This window comes from Aspergillus brasiliensis, assembly GCF_001889945.1.
Source record: "Aspergillus brasiliensis CBS 101740 unplaced genomic scaffold ASPBRscaffold_9, whole genome shotgun sequence".
NCBI lineage: Eukaryota > Fungi > Ascomycota > Eurotiomycetes > Eurotiales > Aspergillaceae > Aspergillus > Aspergillus brasiliensis.
Window position 1 is genome coordinate 667,258 of NW_027137450.1, and position 22,767 is coordinate 690,024.

Consider the following 22,767-nt stretch of genomic DNA (forward strand, 5'->3'; position numbering starts at 1 on the left):
CGCTAACCGCGGTGGTCTTTCACTCGGTGCGATAGGAGATGTCCGGGGAGGGTAAGGTGAGATTGAAAATAGATGTCCCTGAGGACCAGAAGAGTGGAAGTGGGGGGAAAGACGAGGAAGGCGGAGGCAAGCGAGAGGCCGGCGCTTCATGTTTTGCGAGGCTTTTCGGCCGCTTATGTCAGCCACGGTGGGTTGGTGGCGTGGCGGCCTGATTTCCGCCTGAGGCTTGCCACAGGGGTGCTGCCAATCAATGACAGCATGGCTTGACCGCCCAGTGGCAGAATCAGTGGACCGCCGAAGCATCCCCGAATGCTGGGATAAGTTTTGGGCTCTCTAGAGGATTGATTGCGCTCTTTCTTGGTTCGTGCTCCACTTCTTGTGAATGGTTACCTGTGCCAATGCTTACAAGTTGCTGAGATAGAGACGTGTCGCTGGCTGCTGGAAGAGCTGGCCTTTTTCTGTTACGATCCGGCGATAAGCGCAACATATTACTTAGTGCTAATATCCCAAGCATCCAACTAGCGTCCTACCATTAGTATACCATTTACGGGGTCAATTGACTTGACTCCTAGGTCTCCCACATATTATCCACCATGAAGACACTGAGGAGTCACAAATCGTTCATAATGCGATATTTCCCGAACTACAAACCGTCCCATGTCGCCTCCCGATACTTAAACGCAGATGTCCACCCTCTCCAGCCCAAGATCACACACATGTATGCCACCCGCGACAAGAATACACTCTGGTGGATGGTGAATCCATCGCATCTGATGTCTGTGAGGATGAAGCGCGTGGTGCGGTCGTGGTGTAGCCGACGAGCCCGGATGGCATTCCGATTAGCGTTGAAAGACCATGGCTTTGACGCGGACGGTCGAAAAGCAGGACAGGAAATGCTAGAAAACCCTAGTGGGAAAGGGGGCAATGGGAAGAATCTGAAAGGGCGAGTTGACTTGTTGCTTCATGCGGATATTTTGCGGGAGCCTTTCGAGGTATTGCGGAAGGAAATGGATGCTGGAGTGGGTGCTTTGGTAAATCATATGAAGACGACGAAAGATGCAGCTCCCAAGCCAGCGAAAAAGCAGAAGAAGGCAGTGGATGCTCGTGATGCTAAAGAGAATGAGACATCTTCATTATAGCCTTGGCCGGATCATCCACATCATACTAAGTAGAGTTGTTCTGGACACCTATTCGGGTCCATCATTGTATATATGTACAACATCTGGATGAGCAGGCGGGAAATATACTTAGCCCCCTTGCGATGTGCCACGCAAGACATGCAGCGCTTTCCTGTCAATCATGCATAATTCCTCAACGAAAATAAGATGAAGGAAAATGGGAAATGGAGACCTATCAAGATTTTCCATTTATCATGTTCATTGGACAGTTCTATCGATGGAATGAACAAGCATCCATGTACTTATCACGGGCCAGAGACCACGCGGCCGAGCCTCCTTGGCGCCTGTCGCTACCGGCCGATCTTCATTCAGCCTGAAGAAGACAACAACAACCTCGCTTTCCTCTTGCGATCGACTCTTCCTTCCTTCTCAGTATCCCAGGCCACCGCTGCGCGACTCGACGTTCTCAGGCGTCTCACATCGTTCTTCTCTTTGATGCGTAATTTCTGAATATCCGCTACCTATTTCCAGTATGTTGGTCTCCTTGACAGTCGGCAAGGTAGACGCAGGAGTCGCCGTACTCTTGACTCAGGACAACAGACTGGTGAGTTTAATTCCATCCCCACGCACTTGCAGCGAGCAATTGACGCACGAGCCTGCACGATATCCCCTTCATAAAACCCAATCTTCTCATCGAGTAAACCTGACGCTTAACTAACCCGCCCCAGATCGAATTCCCCTCCGTCCTTCTCCCCAGTAACATCACGTCCGGCAGCATCGTCGACATCACCGTCGCGCGCAACCACACAGCCGAATCCGCCAGTGCCGCCAACTTCCAGGCGCTTCAAAAACGTATCCTCAATACCTATGGCGTCAAGACCCCGACACCCCCGGTTCTCCGTCTCCGCAACGCAACCCAAACCTCCCTCGTCCTGGAATGGGACCCTATTGACCTAGCCACCGCATCTCTGAAATCCCTCTCCCTATACCGCAATGGCTCCAAAGCCGGTTCCATCCCCCGTCCGCTTGAGACGCGAAGCACCAAGATCAGTGGTCTAGCCATCCACACCGAGTACACCTTCCATCTCGTCCTGCGCACCACCGCCGGCACCTACCAGTCGGAGAAGTTGACCTGCCGCACGCACAAGATGACAGATCTCTCCGGTATCACGGTGACGGCGGGCGTGCTTCCCCCACAACAGAAAGATGCTCTTGCAGCTGCGTTGGATAGAATCGGTGGAAAGCTGATCGACTCGGTTCGCATTGATACCACTCACTTTGTGTGCACGGAGGGCAGAGGTCCGCTCTGGGAGAAGGCCGTTGAGATGAACATCCCGGTGGTCGTCCCAGAGTGGGTGGATGCTTGCGAGGCCGAGGGCACTATTGTCAGTGTCCGCGGGTATTACCTGAACGCGGATCCCAAGGCAAGACAGCTGGGCCCGATTCACAGCTCTACGCAGCATCAACGAACGGTTTCTACCGCCACCTCGACCTTGGCACCCCCAGCTGTACAGGCCCAGACTCCGTCACGACAGGCGGAGCAGGAAGACGAGCAGAATGTTGAGCCCCCGGTTACACCATTTCCAGGAGCCGAGATGACGGGCCGGCCAATCGCGGAAGAGAAGGAGGTGGGATCAGACGAGAGTACAGAGTCGCCGCCACCTCCGCCCCCAAAGGATGAAGAAAAGGAGGATGAGGCTGCCCAGCAGGATGGTGATCACGAGACACCGCCATCACCACCCGAGAAGGATGAGGATGAGGGTGAAGTCAAGGACGAGGAAGAGAAGATTGAAGAGAACACGCGAGAACAAGAAGCGGAACAAGAAGAGGAAGAGAAGGACGACTCATCAAATGCCAAAGAGCGCAAATCTAAGGAGGGAGGAGAAGGGGACTTTAATGAAGTCCCTCTGTAATGACGTGCCCCTGGTAGTAGACGACTACTCCCCACCCCTCTCTTCCTCCTTTTCATTCTCCATCTACGATTCAAGTTTGACTAGCGTCATGAGTGTATATCCGATACATTAGCCCTCTTCCCCACCCCTACCACGACCTGTTCTTCGTACGAGTTCACTTCCTATTCTTTTCTTCAATACGGGCGGAAAGATGATGTCACGGGGCCGGTGTATGTTACGTTTATTTCTTTTCTTATTATATTTCATATTGTATTCTCATTATGTCTCTACAACCTGTATGTTGTTCTATCCCCCACTATTTCCTATCTTATTATATGGAAATTATAGTAATAAAATTAGGTAGTAGCCTTGTACAGCGAATACTAGACAGATAAGTAGCATCATGCGCAAGTATCATTAATGAGTCTTGATTAAAAGCATATTATTCCGATGAGATTCCCAATCAATTCTAGCTCTATCGCATAAAGTCTAGATCACTAACTAGCTAGCTGCATGCAAATAAAAAAACCCGGAAATGCCCCGAAAAATGTGATATCTGTACATCGTCGTCATCCTTTCATCGCGTATAGTACGTTATCCCATCATTCATGGCGTACGTTAGCCTCGTAAGTAGGGGAGTCTATCTGCTGCATGCATAGAATTTTTTTTTACCCTTTCTTCTTCTTTTGGTATGCGTTGAAGTACCTGTGAGAAGTGTATGTGCTTGCTTCGGGCAGAGTAGATAACCTAACACGTCATATAATCTACCCGAATAGATGTAATTCAGCAGTGAGTTTTGGTTGGTGCGTTTATTTGACGTTACGGACAATGTCGTCGAAAGCTTTCGCGACATAGGCGACGTTCTTCTGGCTCACTGTTGAGGGGAGAGGATGTTAGCAGGCGTGTTTTTGTGAGTGTGGAGATTAGAATTGGGGTGGGGTAAGGGAAAGAGCTTACAGCCGCTGATAGAAGCTCTGCCGGACTTGATGAGGTAGACGTGGTACTTCTCCTTCAGGGCTTGGACTTGGGTCTGGGTGAGGCCGGTGTAGGAGAACATGCCGTTCTGGAAAGTTCATGGTTAGTATATATACTCGTGGAGCTATGGAAAGGTAAGAGAGAGGATGGGTATGTACCTGTTCAACGATGTGCTTCCAAGTGCCGGGGGTTTCGAGTCTAACGAGCTCATCGTACAAAGCAGCGCGCATGGCCTTGATACGGGAGCTCATGACCTTGAGATCATCGTGCCATTGCGTGGTGAGAGCATCGTTGGTCAAGACCTTCTTGACGATGGAGCAACCGGCAGTAGGACCCATGGAGAACTCGCCGCGGATGAAGTGGCAGAGGTTGTTGACGACGAGGTCGCGGAGGTTCTGGGATCCCTCTGCAACGACGTAGTGGAAAGCGCCGACACGCTGGCCGTAGAGACCGAAGTTCTTCGAGAAGGACTGCGCAACGCACATTTCCATATGGGGCTTCTCGTTGAGGAAGTAGCGCACGGCCCAGGCGTCCTCATCGGCAGATCCAGAGGCGAAACCCTGGTAGGCGGAGTCGAAGAAGGGGAAGATCTTCTTGCGCTCACAGATCTCAGCAATGGCCTTCCATTGCTCCTTGGAGGGGTCGAGACCGGTGGGGTTGTGCGCGCAGGCGTGCAGAAGGATCACGTCGCCTTCTTGGGCGTCGGATTCAAGGGTCGACATCATGCCCTCGAAGTCGAAGGAGCGGGTCTCGGGCTTGTAGTAGGGGTAGGTCTTGCGGGGGACGTTGACGAGGTCCCAGATGGTGACATGGTTGGCCCAGGAAGGGTCGGAGAGCCAGACGGTCTTGGGCTTCATCTTGTGGGCGAGGAAGAGAGCACCCAGGTGGTTGGCGCCAGTACCGGCGACGGACTGGACGGAGCCAATGCGGCCTTTCAGGGCCTTGTGCTCCTCGCAAAGGTTTTTGGAGTCGAAGCCGAACATCAGGTCCCGAGCCAGCTCGAGGAACGGGATGTCGCCTTCGATCGCAGTGTATTCGTGGCGGAAGGGGCTGTCTTCGGCGAGCAATTGCTGCTCAGCCTTGCGGACGGAGGGCAATGGCCAGGGCTTGCCATCGTCAGTGCGGTAGACACCAACTCCAAGACTGACTTTGTCGGGGAAAGTGTCGTTGGCGTATTCGCGGTTGAGGGCGAAGATCTCATCCGCCGGTAACGGGGTCAGGTTGAGGACAGTCATGGTGATGGAAGTGATTGAAGAGGCTGGAGGAGTGTAAAGAGCGGTATTGGAGGTGTGTTCAGGTTGTTGCAGCCAGTGGTTCAAACTTTAGGAAAGGATTCGAAGAGGTATATAACTTGGAGGAGGGGCAATCGGTAAGATTTTCCGGTAGAGAATCGGCGGTGCTGCAAGGTGGAGCAAAGGGAGCCAAGGGATGGAGGGAAAGATTCCAGAGGGTGGAGGCGCAATAAGATCTAGTAGTAGTCGCGATGCAAGTATGCAATACGAGGCGCGGATATTTACAAATGGGAAAAAGGAACGGGTATGCTAAATTCAGTAACTGAGGTGGGCCACTGCGAGCAATGAGTCAAGCGTGGTGAAGAATTGAAGCCGTGAGGATTGGCCGATATCGCCCATCGCGACGCCAGCCGTGTGGGTTGGCGTCTCAACTAAATACCCGCTGCGGCTTCAATTCCCCGTTCCCCCCAAACTGCCTACGTCGTTTGAAAGGATTTGCTTTTGTTTCTTGCCACTGACGATGCGGCAAATGCGATGACGGCAAAGTCTGTTCTAGTGAAAGGTTCCTGAGGAGGCGAACTGGTGGGTCGAACCAGACATGGGGAAATGTGACGCTGGCTGCGTTGTGCCTGGAGCAGTAACGGAGGAAGTTGGATATCTTGTCTCTCACCACCTCGTGTCATCTTCCTTCAGTCCTGGGGCCGGAAGTCGTGTCTCTGCCTCACATTGCTTAGCGCACTCGCAGTTCGTAATTGTTGTCTGCAGGATCCATGTCAGATGAATTGATACTAGCTTTGTCGATACGAGTCAGCTGCGGGGTGGGATAGCGGGTTAGTCGGCTCTACGTAGTCAATGAGACAATGATCAACTACAAATGCTACCCAACTCACCATCTACAGCAACTATCAAATAACCTATCAATCTTACTTTCAATGTGATTGACGGACAGCGACGGACTATAACAGACGGCTACATCCGGATATTGTCCGCTGCCTCGAAACGCTGTCGGATCCGACAGTAACCGAGCGGATATCCAGCGGGAATGTTGAAGCTACTACCATCGGAAGACCCGGCGTTATAGTTGTCATTCCTGTTGTCTGACACCTAGAGATGAGGATGGCATCAATTAATGCTTGTATTCCACGTGAAATAAGGTTGCACAGACGAGCCACTCCCTGATAACCGGATCAAGAGCCGAGGAGGATGTGAGGGGTCGTGAGGGGTTGGCTGTCCCTCATCAAAAGACATGGTCATGTCAACATCTCCCTGACTTGAGCCTTGGATCGACTTCCCTATTTTAATACCATCGGATAGACTGACACCACTATGCCCGCACTGAATGACGAAAAGACCCTGAGCGAGCTACGGCCCCGGGTCCTTCTCCAACCGCTTCACAACAGCATCCCGTCGGAGTTGCTACCTCGGTTCGACCCGGTCTACGTGGAACACTACAACAAATACAATGCTGGGAGGCTACATACGCATGAGGTCCCTATCGAAGACTTCCGCAAGAACCCAGCCAAGTATGCGATTGCCTACGGCCGTGCTCAAGGTCCTAATGTCTTTCGCATCACGGAGCAGAAATGTCCCGTGCAAGGGGGTGAGATAACCATTCGTATCTTCGAGCCTGCCCCGAAAGTGGATGAGCATGGCCAAGCCAAGAAGCGGGCTGCATATGTCAACTTCCATGGAGGAGGCTGGGTGTTTGGCGATCTCTCAGTGGATCATGACTTCTGCAAGACACTCGTCGACGGCCTGGACGGACACCTGGTCGCGTTTGATGTCGACTACCGGTTAGCTCCTGAGCACAAGTATCCCATCCCCGTTGATGACTGCTGGACTGCCTTCAATTGGGTCAGCTACCATTTCCGTCTACCCCGACTGGTATGATCAATGCCAACTGACATCCCGTGCAGATCCGCTCCGAGAAAACAGCAGAGTTCAATGTTGACCCGGATCGGATGGCAGTGGGAGGTTGTTCGGCCGGAGGCCATCTGTCAGCCGTGGTCGCTCATCTCTGCCGTAATGCCGGCATCCCGTTGCGTCTGCAGGTGCTGAACGTGCCCGTATGTGATCTACACAGCGGCTTCACTCCGAATGGCGAATTCGATCGGGACAATTGTCCCTATGAATCCTATAGAGAGATGGAGTTCACCGCAGCTCTTCCCGTGGCACGGATGGCTTATTTCCATCGACACTTTTTGGGGGTTCCACGACCAGCACGTTCAGAAGAGGTAAGAGAGTACCTATGCAATTGCTACAGCTCAGAGCTGCACACAACTGCAAGATGCTAATATGGACCATAGGACTGGAAGATCTCCCCCATGTTTGCGCCTGACTTCTCTGGGCTAGCACCAGCGTTGGTCTTCACCGCCGAAATGGATCCTCTGCGGGACGAAGGGGAGGGTTACGCTGCCAAATTGAAAGCTGCCGGTTGTCGAGTGGAGATGATGCGTATGGCTGGAGCCCCCCACACATTTGCCATGCTGGATGGCATCTTGGAGAGCGGTCGTATATACACTAAGAAGGTCATTGAAGCGATGAAACGGGAATTGGCAGTGTGAATACTCAATTGGTTCGGATGAAGGGATATCAAAGATGGAGAGCAGTGCTAGTGCAGATTGACAAGGAAGATGGAAATGCGGAGAGACAGCAGGATCATGGTTTATCCGACGAGAATCATTACCGTATGATACCATGCAGGCTGAACAACGAAGGCGTGGCAGACGGGTAACCGGCGTCCTGGACATTACCGGGCCGGGAGATTTCGGCAGGCGGTATCGGAAACAAGTTGGGGTGGATTAAATATGCGCGGCTGCTGCTGCTCTTCTTCTTCCCTTCTTTTCTGCGTGGTTTGTTTGCCGTCCCCCAGATATTTGGGTAGAATTGGAATATCATTAGATCTGTCTTCTATTCTTGTTTATTTAGAGAGAAAAAGTACGACCAAACCCTCCTACAAATCCATGACAGGATTGAATTTCCCTCTCCAATGGCACCATTGGCCAGCCAGCCACCCACAGTGACTAACGCGCGTGATGATGAATAGAACCAAAAGCCGGTCGTCATGTTGACATCTGCCCACACTTCCCGAGCCGCGGTGCGCTCGATGGCCTCCTTGACACATGCTGCATCTCGAGCTTCGGCTTCCCCCGCAGTTGCCCGCACTGCCGTGGCCTTCACCCCCGCCTCGTTCAGTTGCCGTCGTCTGCTGAGCTCCAATAGCCGACCTGTTCAACAATTCCCCCGCCTCCAGTCCTTGACTTCTTCCTCCAGCAAGAGAGCCTTTGGCACCACCGTCAAGATGGTATGCTCTACCCTTTCCACATTGAATCGCATCTATCATGCAGGATGACTTCGCTATGAAGAACAGCGATCAGTGGGAGACGTTGCTAATCGGTTATGGTTCTAGTCTTCGGCTACCCGCATTGAGACCGATGCCTTCGGTGAGATCGAGGTATGTGCTACACTCATGGACATGATGTGTACAGAATGCAAGTGCTAACCTGTCCTCTGTTTTAGGTCCCCGCGGACAAGTACTGGGGTGCTCAGACCCAGCGGTAAGATCCCGATCGCAACCATCGCTGCCATACTGCAAACTGGACATGCGACCGTCAGGAGGATTGAGCAGACGCTGACCGGTGCGACAATAGCTCCCTGGGCAACTTCGACATCAACCAGCCCCAGGACCGCATGCCTGAGCCCGTTGTTAAGGCTTTCGGTATCCTCAAGGGTGCTGCTGCGGAAGTGAACATGAAGTTCGGTCTTGGTAAGCCGCTATCTACCAAGGCTCAACAGCTTCAGCAAAGTTAATATTCGTGAAAATAGACCCCAAGATCGGTGAGGCCATCAAGCAGGCTGCCGCTGAGGTTGCGGAGGGCAAGCTGATGGACCACTTCCCTCTCGTTGTCTGGCAGACCGGTTCCGGTACCCAGTCCAACATGAACTCCAACGAGGTCATCTCCAACCGCGCCATTGAGATCCTGGGCGGCGAGAAGGGTTCCAAGAAGCCCGTCCACCCCAACGACCACGTCAACATGTCCGCCTCCTCTAACGACTCTTTCCCGACTGCCATGCACATTGCTGCCGTCCTGGAGCTGGAGAACACCCTCCTGCCTTCCCTGAGGAGCCTGCGCGATGCTCTCCAGGTCAAGGTTGAGAAGTTCGACAAGATCATCAAGATCGGTCGTACTCACCTGCAGGACGCCACTCCTCTTACCCTCGGCCAGGAGTTCTCCGGCTACGTCGCTCAGCTCGACCGCAACATTGAGCGTGTCGAGACCAGCATCCCCCACCTCCGCTACTTGGCTCAGGGTGGTACCGCTGTCGGTACTGGTCTGAACACCTTCAAGGGCTTCGACGAGGCTATTGCTGCTGAGGTCACCAAGTTGACCGGCACCGAGTTCAAGACCGCCCCCAACAAGTTCGAGGTTCTGGCCGCCCACGACTCCATTGTCGAGGCTTCCGGTGCCCTGAACACCCTGGCCTGCTCTCTGTTCAAGATTGCCCAGGATATCCGTTACCTCGGATCCGGTCCCCGCTGTGGTCTTGGTGAACTGGTTCTCCCCGAGAACGAGCCCGGTTCTTCCATCATGCCTGGCAAGGTCAACCCCACTCAGTGCGAGTCCCTTACCATGGTCTGCTCCCAGGTCATGGGTAACCACGTCGCTGCCACCGTCGGCGGCATGAACGGTCAGTTCGAGCTTAACGTGTTCAAGCCCCTCATGATCCGCAACCTGCTGCACAGCGTGCGCATCCTGGCCGATGGCATGAAGAGCTTCGAGAAGAACCTGGTGCACGGTCTGGAGGCCAACGAGCCCCGCATCAACGCTCTCCTCCACGAGAGGTATGTATTTCTTTAAAATCATTGATAACGTGTAGGAGAAGACAACTAACGGTGGTGTAGTCTGATGCTGGTCACCTGCCTGAACCCCGTCATTGGCTACGACATGGCCTCCAAGGTCGCCAAGAACGCCCACAAGAAGGGCCTCACTCTGAAGCAGAGTGCCATGGAGCTGAAGGCTCTGAGCGAGGAGGACTTCGACAAGCACGTCCGCCCGGAGCTGATGTTGAGCCCCAAGGAGAAGAAATAGATGTATAGCGGGAGAAGAGATGTTTTGGCTTAGCTTGGAGGAGTCATCTAGCGAAGACTAGCTTTTGCCTAGGACATATTTGTATACTCAGGAATACTACTGTACTATTTCTTATTGTTCAGCTTATTGCTTGGATAAACTACTTTCGCTGTACGTCGTATGGAGTATAGAATTTTCGGGCTGATAACGGGGCTGACTGACCCCGGGTGTGCTATTTTTGGGAACACCAAAGCGGTCCCCGCCCACCGATCGAATAGTTCAAGATGCACGGATAGCAACGACTGGCGGTGGGTTGTTGAGAACCGGTCAAGTGGTTGTTAAATTAGGAAAAATGTTGCTGCGCCAGTCAGGCTTAGAGGGTGATCGACTTGACCAGTGCCAGTCGGAACGAACCGTAAATATTGGTAGTCAGGGGGAAGTTTTTCAAAGTGTTTTGGTGTTTCAGGCAAACCGTGGGCCCTTTCTTACTGCTTGTTTATTACCTCCGCCTGGCCCTTTTCCCTTCCATCACTGACTCGACTGACCTGTCCTTTTTTTTCCCATCCCTTCCCCCTTCCTCAATTCAAGTACTCACCTTCGTTGGAAACTCCTTGTCTCTCGTTCAGACACTCAGTCTATCATATCACTGAAGTCCTTCATTCCAGTGTTCGAACAAACCCTCTTGATTCAAACCACTCCCCCAATTGAACCCCGCCACTAACCAGGGCCCTCCCTTAACCAACAAACAACCTCTTCAATAAAAGTCCTCGAAACCTTTTTCTTTCTCTCCAACAAAACCCCAAGACAAACAAACCCACCGCCAAAATGACCAACATTTCAACCGTCATTCAACCCCCCGCCGAATCCAAGGACGACGCCCCTCTCTTCCCCACGACCCTCATCTCCCCCTCCGTCGCCGCTGAGCTGCCCGAAGGCTACAAAATCCGCCCCGTCCGTCGCTCCGACTACAGCCGCGGCTATCTGGATGTGTTGCGCGTGCTAACGACCGTCGGCACCATCACCGAGGAGCAGTGGAACAAGCGCTACGACTGGATCGCGTCGCGCAATGACGAATACTACCTGCTTGTTATCTGTGATGGGGAGGACCGGATCGTGGGCACGGGCAGCTTGATTGTTGAGCGGAAGTTCATCCATGAGTTGGGTCTTGTTGGTCATATTGAGGATATTGCGGTCGAGAAGAACCAGCAGGGGAAGAAGCTGGGATTGAGGATTATTCAGGCGTTGGATTACGTCGCTGCGCAGGTGGGATGCTACAAGGTATGTTCTCTTTACATTCTATTTTCTGAAGAGTGATAACGATGCTAATGGTGCATGCAGAGTATTCTGGACTGCTCCGAGGCGAATGAGGGATTCTACCTCAAGTGTGGGTTCAAGCGTGCTGGGTTGGAGATGGCTCATTACTACTAAGTGTTGTTTATGTGTAATTTGAACAATGAGAGGGAGATGGAAGGTGTGTTTCGGGACTATTGATTGTCATCATATTCGGGCGTTGCTGTTGTTGTATACATAGATAGATGTCTAGATACGGGTCGGGACTTGTTCGATTGCATGTTTGCTGATTTATACTCACATACCATATATTGAATATTAGCAGAATGACTGCAAGTAACCAGTCAGTTATTGCCTGTCATTCATCCATAATCATCGAGACGCCCAAAAGTGTAATAATGAGTATGAACCATAAGATAGTTATCATGGTAATAGGGATATCTACTATATTGAAGTCTACATTATGCCCCAAACAAACTCCAATGACATGAAAATGTACCCAAAACTATTAATGTAAACAAAGTCATATGCAATCGATAGTTGTCATGGTACCATTCTCACATAAGAGTACATATGCTTTGCATACACTTATCCCTTGATGCCTGAGGCAAGAAGGTCTATGAAGAATGGTACCGGAAACGGTTAGTCTAGGTCTGAGCCCTATGGATTTACAGTTATGATCGTGATTCACGTGATGGGATGACCCAGGATATCCGGTCTAAGAAGGCCAGCCCGGATAGATGAGATCATATAAGATGTACTTCTACAATGATTTGATGTCTACTGGGCATGCGAACGTAGGATAGAAAGAATCATATCACATCCATTTCCATTTTCCTGGGGTGATAATAAGTAAGACATACCACTGGGGGAAAAGAGAAGCAGGAGGGAAGAGAACGGCGTAATAACGATAAGAAGCTTTCGTTCATATCCGAGGAAGGAGCAAAAAAGGATATCTTTTATCCCCATTACCCAACGCTCATACGCCGCAAAAAAAGAAGATTCGTTTGATGTTTTGGAAGGATAGAAAACTTTAAACGCTCCTTGGGGGGTTTTCTTTTTTTCTATTAGAATAACCTCCCAAATTCCCTATGTCCATAACATATTTCCCCCCATTGTGTTGTCATTTCTTATTCCTTTTACCTTCATCATCCCAGTCCCAACAGCCAGTACCGCCTCTAACCCGTTTTAACGAGACTTGGCAGCGACCTTGGGGGCAGAGCCCTTAGCACCCTGCTTGCTCTGGATGCGCTGAGCGGGCTTGGCGCCGGAGGCAGCGGACTTGGCCTTCTCAGCACGCTTGCGGCTCTCGTTGGCGGCCTTCTTCTCCTTGGCGTCCTTGATGGCCTGCTGGCGGGCGGCGGCACGGGCCTCGGGGCGCTGGGAGCGGCGCTCCTTGATCACGTCGAGGGAGGCACCAACGATGCCACGCTGGCTCTTGACGACACGGCGGGTGCGCTTCTTGGCAACTTCCTGTAGATTTGGAAAAAAGGGTCCCGGTCAGCATGCGGTCTCCTTTGCTTTTGGAAACTTATATATCCCCCTTGCTTCCTTCGATGTTGTTGCGATAGTCTCCACTGCCAACCACTGGGTTGTAATTGATCCATCCAATATATCATCAAAGCGATTCAACCGTCATATCCCAATCATTCATCCTCCTTCCATGTTCGCGTCGTAATGCGATGATATAACACTCCAGGAATTCCACCTCTTCCAACCCGAGCAGCAAAACAACGAAACAACAAACTCAACAATCCAAAGGGATAAATGGCGGGTACTGACTTCAGAGATGCCCTTCTTGTGCTGGCGACGGTAGAGGACAGTCCAGGCGATGCGGCGGGGGTTCTTGCGCTGGAGGAAGAGGGACTCGGACTTTCCATTCTGGAAGCGGAAGATCTTGCTGTCGCCACGGACGTACAGCTTACCCTATAAATTTTCAAAAAATCAACCGTCAACTGAATATCCTTTTTGTATGCATTGATGAAGGGTCTGGTGTAGATGTAGGTTTTCGTGGCGAATTTCGTGTGGCCGGTCGTTTTGTGAAAAGTTGCTGTTTGGCTGGCGGGAAAGGGACACAAAAACGCACCTTTCCAGGGTAGATCTTCTGACCGCTGAAAGAATCGTCGTAGGTACGCATCTTGAACGTCTGAGATGCGCAGCCGGTCGAGACGAGATGTTGTCGGTTGGCGTTGGGTGGTTGAGTCGAAGCGGTCTCTGCGGCGAGCTGTTCGTGAGACTGACACAATTGTGGTGCGGTGCGGAGCCTCGCTAAGCGGTGCCACGTGACCGCCCCTGCCCTTGGCTGGTTGGCTTCCGCCTCAACTTCTCCAGATCTTGGAGATCGGGAGTATGCGCTGGATGATTTGGTATTTAGTAGGAATTACTTGGAAATCTTGACATATTGTCTTTTGAAGTCTTCTTATAACTGGCATTGTGGCGGCATAATTTAATTTTGAAATATTTCCCCCTCAATACATTGACCTCAGTCCTCACTACTGCTTATTGTGTACGGGTAGTAACCCGTCATGGAAACTGCCATCTTCCTCCGACGATCTCTCTCACCCTTCAATGGCTTCTAAATCTGGACCCTCTTCTCGACTGCTGTACAATGAACTCTCATTGGCATGATTATCGTAACATCGTCAATTTGGTGTCGTATGCTTCACAACGGCGCACCGCTGACTACTCGTGCCAGTCGCATACGGCCCAGGGATCTGCTTTGCACTCCTAGGCAGCATCGCTATCAGCATGGTTCCTGCATTACTTTGACACAAGCGACTTAAAGTTCGCTGCTCACCTTGCACTGTACATCTTGACAACGCTTGTCTGGGCATATGCCGCAACAGGACGGGCAGACGTGCTTTCCGCAACCTGGCGTTGAGCATAGTGAGAACGTGCTCGCATCCTTGATGTAGGCTCCCACCGTCTCCATTAGGCCGATTATCCGTTTCCGGTCTCTTGATACAAGGGGATCTGATTCCTCATCTGAGACTGCGCGCCTGAGTTCCTCATACACGCAACAGGCGCTACCGCAAATAGGGCATTCACCGTAGCAGTTTGTGCACCATGGATTCCTATACCCCCAAACCCTAACGTCATCACCCCTTTGGCGTTTCCAATAATCCTTGAGGTAGCGTAGTTTCTTAGGACAAGCGGTGGCCTGGCGGATGTATGCAACCTGTCATCCTGTTAGCAGGCATAGGCCAATGATTATGGGGTGTGGAAGACCTATTACCAGATCGTCAATCGAGCTCGTGCTCAGATCTAGAAAATCATTGTCATACTTCGTGCCCGCGCTTTCTTCATTCTCATCCTTATATTTGCCACTCTCCATTTCCACGCGGTGATCTTCCGGCATGAGAAGAGTGATTTTCTTTCTATCTCGCTTGGCAGTCTGGCCGTCCTTGGACGTGACGCTCTGAAAGATAGACTTGAGAGGACGAAACCAGGAACCCATAATTCTTAGTTCCTCTTCTTACGCTCTGAATCAGCTGTCACTATGGTAGCCACACGTGTTAGGAGTGAGAACACTCACCTTGAGTAGATTTATAGCACTTCACTACCTTCCCTGGAGGGGTTGCGAACTTGACTTTCTTCTCTATCTTCGTGCCTTTGTTCGACTTTAGTATGCCGTGGAGATTGCGAGCTGCTGTAGTTGTGTTATTTGTGTGAAGAGAAGCAGAACTGGTTGAATGGGATTCTTGTATGCTGGAGTTGTTGAGAGGGTTAGAAACCGAGTGCAAAGTCTGGGAAGAAAAGTCTAGGGACCTCGCATCGGATTCTTCTCTTATATGCTGCTCTGTTGTTGCCAAATTCACAGTATTTGTAAACAAAGCAGGCAAGAAAAGCGGGTCATCGTTACGGTCAGTGATGTGAAATGCCCGGGCGAACTGGTTGGTGATGTCGTTGGTGAGTTGGGAGATATTAGAAGAACCCGGGTCCTCGCTTTCTGCTTGGAAGGCGTGAGGCTGGTCGCTAGAGCCGTGGATGTCAGATACATTGAGAGGACCAGCAAGACCTCACTCCCTCCAATCCTGCTGGTGAAATGCAGTTAGAGGCGAAAACGTACGTTGCTTCTCTGGATGTGTCCATGTTGTCTTCGTTCTTCATCGTGCTGTTATTGATCGTCATTGTGAGTAGTCTGCTCCAAGTGCCTGGTAAGATGACTATCATCTACTGCTTGATGGTAAGGAAATAGTGACAGACAGGCAGGCAGGCAGGCAGGATATCGGTATCTGCCAGGTACAGGGAGCGTAAGGTAGGGAAGACCAACCTATAAACTAGGTGTTGAGAGGAGTTAATGTTAAGGTAGTCACGGTGGTGCAGAGTAGTGACCAAGGTGAATCTCGTAACAGGTATGCTCCCACGCCATTCACGTTCAAGAACCTTCACAGACAAAGAGAGATGTTTTCAGAGATATCATATTACTGGGTAGGCTATTGTACTCAAAAGGATAGTCATAAGACACTGTCGACTACAAGCCAAGTGCTGAACATTTACTACGACAGTTGAGCCAATAGGAACTAAGCCAAAGCCGACGATCTGCTACAGGTATATTGCAATTCTATGGAATGAATCTCTAACGTCGAAATCGAAAACAGATCGCAGCCGGATGGAAGAAAGCAAATGCCTATACCACACATCTGGAATGAGCCATAGCTCTTTCACTGTACATGAGCACTTGCGGGGAAACGAACCGAGTTGAGGGTTAGGGATGCCTCCTCATTGTATGAAAAGGAAGACCCTGGAGAATTGAGGCCTATCCTAAAATAATGCCAGGAAGGCAGAATGTCGTAGTACTTTTGCTCATGGTCACATCACAACATTGCTGCTCTTACAGTTTGTTTAGCGGGTGGAGCCCTTTCCGCCTTTCTTATCTAAGTCATCGCATGGGTTCTAGTCCACTCCTTGGCAGTCTGTATCGCTGCTGGCTCGTCCTCCTTCCAGCGCTGGGCAACATCATTTGCAAGCGGGTCGTCCGGGTTGGGGGCTCCCAGCAGAGCCTGAATGGAGAGAAGAATCGTGCGAATTTGCAAAGCGGGAGACCAGTTATCTAGCCACACGTTAGCCCAAGTTCTTCAATCTTCTTTCCCAAGTTGATCCGTAGTAGTGCATACTCTTCAAGACGTCCAAGCAAATGCGCCCCAGGCGGTCGATGTTGGGATGGTAGATCTTGGTCAAAAAGCGAATCTTAGGCGGAGTCATCGGGTAGTCCTCTGGTAAGAACAACTCGAGGCGGAAAATGCCACCTTGAACGAAGTCAACAGCCATACAAACAACCTATGCGTGCTCCCCTATTTACCTTCGTAAGGAGACTGTGCCGGTCCGTGGATGGAAACATCGAAGTAACGCAGGTTATCTTCGTGAGGTACAGCGTTGATGCCAGGAACTCTGCGGATATGCGTCAACAATCTCTACTGTGATGGGATTCATGTGTAGAGAAGAACTACTCACGGCTCTGCCATGAGACGCTCGGTCTCCTTGATAATTCTCTTCGGCAACGCCATCTTGAGTCTGTGAAATAGGATTGTTCAATGTTCTGTGCAACCCCGCGATTTCACGGTTATAATCAAGGTGGGGCTTACGGCTTTCCTGCAGATTTCTGGCAGTCGGAAAGCAGCGGATGCCTCTCCCACGTAGCTTTTAAACGGGCGAACTCGACAGAAGCCTCTAGCAGATGGTCGCGGGGAGTAGAAGCAACAGCCACCTGGGATGTTCCTATGACTGGAGTTCGATTTGATATGGAACGACGTAACCGACAGAGGGGCTGCGCTGGTCGGATACACCGCCTGCCGTAATGGGCACTGGATGCCGGAGGGACCAAGTGCGCAGAATCGGAGGCTGCGGCCGGGAAAGCAACTTACCAACCCCGGACTTTGCGGAGTGCACTGCTGCTGTCTCCAGGCCCCTGGTTTGGTCGCTCTTCTCCAGGCAAGATTCCAATTGACGTTGTGATTCTTCCCCTCTGCTCATCTTATTAACAGATACCTCATCTCAATAGCGCTCTATCATTGGTCTATCGAAGATACGGTACATGCGCCTCTGGAATTCCAAGTTCGACCGCCCCCGTTACCACCTCCACAATGCGCACAGCCAAATTCACAGATCCGTTCCTTCTCCTCAATTGATGGAATGTTCACGACAAACGCGGTCGATATGATAGCGCCGTGTATGACCGCAAAGAATCCTTTCACCGATGTGCTTCCTGTTTCTCTGAACCCGAACGTTTCTCCCAGGCGTGGATAGCAGCCGATAGCTAGCACAGAAAACCAAGGAGCTTCACAGCCGGCGACGCCATCATGGTGGACCAAAGCGAGCCCAGGCCTCCCACGTCGGCCTTCGAGAGCCCAACGTTCGGGGAGGATAGCTCATTTCATGTGGAACAGCCCGTTGGGTCTATGTCGATATCGCCCTGTGGACGGGATGTGGTTCTAGCCTCCAAGGAAGGCCTTCACGTCATTGATCTGGATTCGCCATACTCGCCGCCAAGGTATCTTCCACATCACACACCATGGGAGGTTGCAGACGTCCAGTGGTCTCCGTTTGCTGCCCGAGACTATTGGGTCGTTAGCACGTCAAACCAGAAGGCATTGGTATGGAACCTGGGCATGAAATCCTCGCAAAGTTCGATTGAGCATGTTCTGCACGCCCACACTCGAGCCATAACAGACATCAACTTCTCCGCACATCATGCAGATATGCTCGCGACATGTGCCGTTGATAGCTTCGTCCACTGCTGGGATCTGCGGACGCCTTCCCGTCCCGCCATCTCGTTCTCCGACTGGCTTGCTGGAGCAACTCAGGTTAAATGGAACCGACAGGACCCCAACGTCATTGCCAGTTCTCACGATAAGTTCTTGAGGATATGGGACAAGCGGATGGGTGCGTATCCGATCAAGTCTATTGAGGCACATAGCACGAAGATCTATGGGCTGGATTGGAACAGAGTACGGCCTGGCGCTCTTGTGACCTGCTCTCTAGACAAGACGATCAAATTCTGGGACTACACCGTGGACACAGAGGTACCGGAGAAGGTGATCAAGACGCCGTTCCCAGTATGGAGAGCAAGAAATACTCCTTTCGGATGGGGTGTCTTGGCCATGCCGCAAAGAGGAAACAGTGATCTGCACTTATATAGTCGGAGAGCTGGGGAGGGCTCTACCTCCAACGATGAACTTCCGCTGATACACAGCTTCCCAGGACACAAAGGCCAAGTGAAGGAGTTTCTTTGGAGGGCACGCGGGGAAATAGAGGATGGTATGGATAATAGAGAGTTTCAGCTGGTGTCTTGGGGCACGGATCGTGAACTCCGCTTACACAGGGTCGATCCGGATATTATGCAAAGGATTGGCTTTGAGAAAGGGAAGACTTATGTTTCTAATATGAACCTTACGCGCAAGGGCGCACTGTATAGGTCATATCGGGATACACCTATTGATGAAGAGGAAGAAGACATGGACTCGTTGTCTCCCACCACTCGACAGAGCTCTACGCCTCAGACGTCTCGTAACCTCGGCATGAACACTATTTCGGTTCCTTACGCTCGCGCGTGGACGCAGAGCGGGGGCAACGCCGATTCAAGGATTGGAATGCAGGGTCGGACGAACATTCGCACGGATACTAATCCTATTTCCTGGATGCGTGGCGTGAAAATATCCGGTTGGGATATCGAGACTCTGGGCGACGAGATTACCCATGTCGGAGAAAAGTTCACCAAGGTTGCTTTTGAATCGGTCGATGTCAGACAACGAAAGGCAACTATATCCCTTCATGGGCCCTGGGGTGCTGATGGTGACTCTATTTTCATGAAAGTCGATATCAAATTCCCCGTTGATTACCCTCGAGATGCTATGCCAACATTCAGTGTGCAGAAAACTGCCGCTGTCACCGATCAGCTTGCCGATAAATTGATAGGCGAACTTCGCACGATTGCAGAGACGTTCCTAGCTCACAAGAGAGGATGTCTCGAAGGTGTCGTTCGCTACCTCTTGGGCGAGAGCACCCTGGAAGAAAGCATAGCATGGATCCTCGGGGAGACGGCAGACACCGTCAAGTCTCCCATCAACGGCCAACTCGGGGGCGAGGAGTCCAGCGATGAGGATGAAGTTGGACTGTCTCAAAGCCAAGATCTAGGCATGAGTTCCGAGCTGCTTCGACCGGTCAACGCCAATGTCATGGTCCCCGTAGCCAAGGGATGCGGTGCACTGTGGGCTAACGACGGTCGCTTGGTGTGCTTCTTCCCATCTAAAAAGGACAAGTCCAATTGGCTCGAAAATCTAGGATTTAAGGAAATGACCAGATTATCGAGAGCTGACAAGGTCTTTGAAGGGTTTGGTCGTCTGCAGACCAATTCTCCTGGGCCTCGAACATCTGTCGGAATGGCCAGCACCGATGATGGCGCTTCTGAATATTCCGACGATTCGGACGCCGAATCGTCAAGCTCTTCCGGATCTTCTGGTATCCTGTCGGGGCTCCAGCATCGGTTTCCAACGCCTCAGACATGGCGGAGTGGTGGCAGTCTAGGACTCTATCGGCCGCGCTCTACGGACAACTCCCAGAGGTCGACCGTCGGTGCTATGACATCGAAATCATCTGAAGGCTCGCAAAATATCATCTCAATCCACGACTTCAGTGATCTGCTACCAGCGAAGCGTGAACTAGCTAGCAAATATCGTATCTGCGGCAAGGTCACGGACGTGTGTGCGCATAATTCAGCGGTAGCCCTCGACCACGGTTATCACGAGCTGGCTCGGATTTGGGGACTTGTCAGGCTTATCTTGCACAACTGCAAGAGCTCAATGTTCTCATCGGGCTTTGACACCTTGGACAGACCATACATTCAAAGGAAAGATAGCGCTGTGGATCTAAGTAATGATATGGGGAGCCAGGACCAACGTCACAAAGGATTTCTGAATTCCGTCATTCATTGGGGCGATCACCCATTTGGTGGTCAATGGCTGATACCTGCTCTCTTCGAACATTTTGAACAAATTGGCGACGTGCAGATGATCGCGATGCTATCTTGTGTGTTGCACGAGGCGAACACTGACGAGGCCTCCAAAGATCACACTCATGTCAGTCGGGCCGTGTCCAGGCGGATGGAGGAGCATGCATTTTCTTTTGATTTGTATTCATCCAACTCGGTTATGCAGAGCAAACCGCAAACGGCCGTGCCACTTGCTTCTACACCGAAGGACAGTCATGCAACGCCTATCACGCATAGCTCCGGGCGTTCTTCATCTGAAATTTGGCGCCCCGATTCCACCCCACCGTACTCTACGGGCACAACCCCTCCTCTAGCCACTCGAGCAGGCCCCCTAGCAGCAGACCGGAAAACATGGACCCAGAACATATCAATCGCTGCTTCGCCTGACCAGCAATCACAACCACGCAGTGGCTCTGGCCTTGGTTCCGTTCTGGCTTCATCTCTTTCTCGCTCTCTTACGTTTGGCCCTTCGTCAGCATCTCCTCCAGCGACTGCCTTGTCGCGGAAGGTTCTCAATCCCAATGGCAGCCCAAATACAGTGGGAGGGCCAGGGGTGTGGGTAACGAGTGCCTATACTGCGAAACCAGTCTCAGCCATTCCCGACTATCTAACTACCTCCACCGCGCTCACGTCACAAACCCATTCTGACACGGAAAGTGAGAGACCCGCACCAGCCAAACCGTCGACGAAGGTTCGCGCAGTCTTGAAGAACCAAGCTGCTTTCGAGGGCAATGGACAGTCGCAGAATACATTCCTTGACCCCAAGAAAGAGTGGCTATATCGGTCTTATCGCGCGGCATACGCTCATCTGCTATCTATATGGGGACTACCAGTGCAAAGGAGTGAAGTGCTGAAGATTGGTGGCACCCCCAATCCCACCAAGGAGCCGACACACCGCCGCCACAGAAGCCACCACGATTCATTCTCTCTCCCCAGCTCCAAGCACAGAAGCTCGACAGTCGCGGCCATTGATACTGAAAGCCAGGGTCTCGAGATTCAACGCCATTGCATCAGCTGCGGTCATGCTCTACAGCATTCCATATTCGCGACGAAGGCGCTCACCGAAGCAGCACCCAAGGGCCACCTAAAGGGCATAACATCACCTCCCCTCACTTGCCCTCACTGCAAACCAAAACATCCTCTCCCGCTCAGGCTTCCCTGCGTCATCTGCGGCGAAGTCGTCGAAGGCATGCTCATCCCCTGCCTCGGCTGCGGTCACGTAAGTTGCTTCGATTGCCATCGAGGCTGGTTCTCCATGGCATCATCAAACCAGCGCGATTTGCCCGACACCGAGCAGGAAGAATACCACTTCTGCCCTAGCGGCTGTGGCTGCAGATGCGCCGATTACATCGACACTGATATCCCCACGAACCCGTGGAGGCTTAACCCGACGTCTCTGAGTACCCACGGCAGCGAGACCTCTCTCCATCGACACCGCGCCAAGCCATCCGACGGATCCGGATCCTCGAAACACGGCAGCGAAATCGTGGCTAGTGTTGGCCAACACGAAGAGGATCTAGACAATTGGCAAGCCGCGTCGCCGTTTGCGTCGCTTGCACGGGGTCTTGGCGGTGGCTTGAGCCGAGGGCTGCGTGTCAAGGATGAGAGGAGGAAGTCGAAGCCGACTACGGCGCCGTTTGTTCCTAAGAAGTCTTCGATGAATCAGGTGGAGAGCCGATGATGTTCTGCTTGTCTTTCTTGCGGTCTGTGATTGATCTTGATCTTGGCTTTTATCTTATGATGCTTCATGTATACCAATACCCATTGATTTGTTGTTTCAGCGACATATGAAAAGTGATTATGTTATGAAATTATTATCATTTCACCATAGACGGTTCTATTACTAGTAGATTTGATGGCAATGCTACGTAAGTTTCGAGGTAACGAGCATAGTTAGTATCAAGTATTATTACATCGACTGATACAACGCCGTGTCATTACAGATATTGTCATGACCTCGTTCTCCACATTTACAACCTGTCACCATATCACCAAGTGACAGTGGCCTAGACAGGGAATTACAGCTCCCTCGAAATACTAATCCCATAACTAAGCTCACCTGCACGCTCCACCCGAAAAGTCCGAATCAAGGAAGAAAAAAGGGTACTATCCTTTCGAATATACTGAAAGCCGACCTCTTCTCAACTCAGAATCCACAATCAGCTCGAGCTTGAGCTCCGAGCACAACACCATATGGAGAAAGGA

The 22,767-nt window shown here is 51.6% G+C and overlaps 8 protein-coding genes across 8 annotated transcripts; 5 read left to right on the forward strand and 3 right to left on the reverse strand.

Annotated features, from left to right (window-relative positions):
• Window positions 1-429: 429 nt before the first annotated feature.
• ASPBRDRAFT_181538 (uncharacterized protein) lies at window positions 430-3,031 on the forward strand (the record flags this gene model as incomplete). Its single annotated transcript, XM_067619949.1, has 4 exons — window positions 430-1,031; window positions 1,063-1,094; window positions 1,650-1,722; window positions 1,847-3,031. Exons 1-4 carry the CDS (start codon window positions 594-596, stop codon window positions 3,029-3,031), a joined length of 1,728 nt encoding a protein of 575 aa, XP_067477233.1. The 5' UTR covers window positions 430-593.
• A 394-nt stretch (window positions 3,032-3,425) lies between these two features.
• On the reverse strand, window positions 3,426-5,456 carry ASPBRDRAFT_648188 (putative aspartate transaminase). The gene is made up of 3 exons (XM_067628497.1): window positions 4,144-5,456; window positions 3,968-4,073; window positions 3,426-3,884 (listed from the first exon to the last, which is right to left on the reverse strand). The coding sequence occupies exons 1-3, from the start codon at window positions 5,218-5,220 to the stop codon at window positions 3,820-3,822; spliced, it is 1,248 nt and encodes a 415-aa protein (XP_067477234.1). The 5' UTR covers window positions 5,221-5,456; the 3' UTR covers window positions 3,426-3,819.
• Window positions 5,457-6,543: 1,087 nt separating this feature from the next.
• Window positions 6,544-7,781, forward strand: ASPBRDRAFT_129825 (alpha/beta hydrolase; the record flags this gene model as incomplete). Its single annotated transcript, XM_067618169.1, has 3 exons — window positions 6,544-7,071; window positions 7,134-7,451; window positions 7,524-7,781. The coding sequence occupies 3 exons, from the start codon at window positions 6,544-6,546 to the stop codon at window positions 7,779-7,781; spliced, it is 1,104 nt and encodes a 367-aa protein (XP_067477235.1).
• Window positions 7,782-8,281: 500 nt separating this feature from the next.
• ASPBRDRAFT_129876 (class II fumarate hydratase) lies at window positions 8,282-10,307 on the forward strand (the record flags this gene model as incomplete). Its single annotated transcript, XM_067618174.1, has 6 exons — window positions 8,282-8,521; window positions 8,627-8,671; window positions 8,737-8,774; window positions 8,868-8,983; window positions 9,043-10,060; window positions 10,121-10,307. The coding sequence occupies 6 exons, from the start codon at window positions 8,282-8,284 to the stop codon at window positions 10,305-10,307; spliced, it is 1,644 nt and encodes a 547-aa protein (XP_067477236.1).
• An 804-nt stretch (window positions 10,308-11,111) lies between these two features.
• Window positions 11,112-11,714, forward strand: gup1 (glucosamine 6-phosphate N-acetyltransferase; the record flags this gene model as incomplete). The annotated part of the gene is made up of 2 exons (XM_067621129.1): window positions 11,112-11,564; window positions 11,625-11,714. The coding sequence occupies 2 exons, from the start codon at window positions 11,112-11,114 to the stop codon at window positions 11,712-11,714; spliced, it is 543 nt and encodes a 180-aa protein (XP_067477237.1).
• Window positions 11,715-12,764: 1,050 nt separating this feature from the next.
• On the reverse strand, window positions 12,765-15,686 carry ASPBRDRAFT_56740 (60S ribosomal eL24 domain-containing protein; the record flags this gene model as incomplete). Its single annotated transcript, XM_067627615.1, has 9 exons — window positions 12,765-13,049; window positions 13,359-13,502; window positions 13,663-13,812; window position 14,139; window positions 14,374-14,447; window positions 14,500-14,754; window positions 14,812-15,037; window positions 15,108-15,551; window positions 15,646-15,686. The coding sequence occupies 9 exons, from the start codon at window positions 15,684-15,686 to the stop codon at window positions 12,765-12,767; spliced, it is 1,620 nt and encodes a 539-aa protein (XP_067477238.1).
• Window positions 15,687-16,453: 767 nt separating this feature from the next.
• On the reverse strand, window positions 16,454-17,083 carry ASPBRDRAFT_129966 (E2 ubiquitin-conjugating protein UBC13; the record flags this gene model as incomplete). Its single annotated transcript, XM_067618183.1, has 4 exons — window positions 16,454-16,629; window positions 16,694-16,825; window positions 16,879-16,967; window positions 17,031-17,083. The coding sequence occupies 4 exons, from the start codon at window positions 17,081-17,083 to the stop codon at window positions 16,454-16,456; spliced, it is 450 nt and encodes a 149-aa protein (XP_067477239.1).
• Window positions 17,084-17,445: 362 nt separating this feature from the next.
• ASPBRDRAFT_45332 (Mtc5p) lies at window positions 17,446-22,388 on the forward strand. The gene is made up of 2 exons (XM_067625370.1): window positions 17,446-17,507; window positions 17,561-22,388. The coding sequence occupies exon 2, from the start codon at window positions 17,876-17,878 to the stop codon at window positions 22,241-22,243; it is 4,368 nt and encodes a 1,455-aa protein (XP_067477240.1). The 5' UTR covers window positions 17,446-17,507; window positions 17,561-17,875; the 3' UTR covers window positions 22,244-22,388.
• The last annotated feature ends 379 nt before the right edge of the window (window positions 22,389-22,767 follow it).

What these genes read in the sequence shown, in the direction of transcription:
- ASPBRDRAFT_648188 (XM_067628497.1), bottom strand. Translation starts at nt 5,220, where the DNA reads ATGACTGTCCTCAACCTGACCCCGTTACCGGCGGATGAGATCTTCGCC. An exon ending in GGAAGCACATCGTTGAACAG is followed by an intron (nt 4,074 to 4,143) that starts GTACATACCCAT and finishes TGAACTTTCCAG; the next exon opens with AACGGCATGTTCTCCTACAC. An exon ending in CAGAGCTTCTATCAGCGGCT is followed by an intron (nt 3,885 to 3,967) that starts GTAAGCTCTTTC and finishes TCCCCTCAACAG; the next exon opens with TGAGCCAGAAGAACGTCGCC.
- ASPBRDRAFT_45332 (XM_067625370.1), top strand. Translation starts at nt 17,876, where the DNA reads ATGGTGGACCAAAGCGAGCCCAGGCCTCCCACGTCGGCCTTCGAGAGC.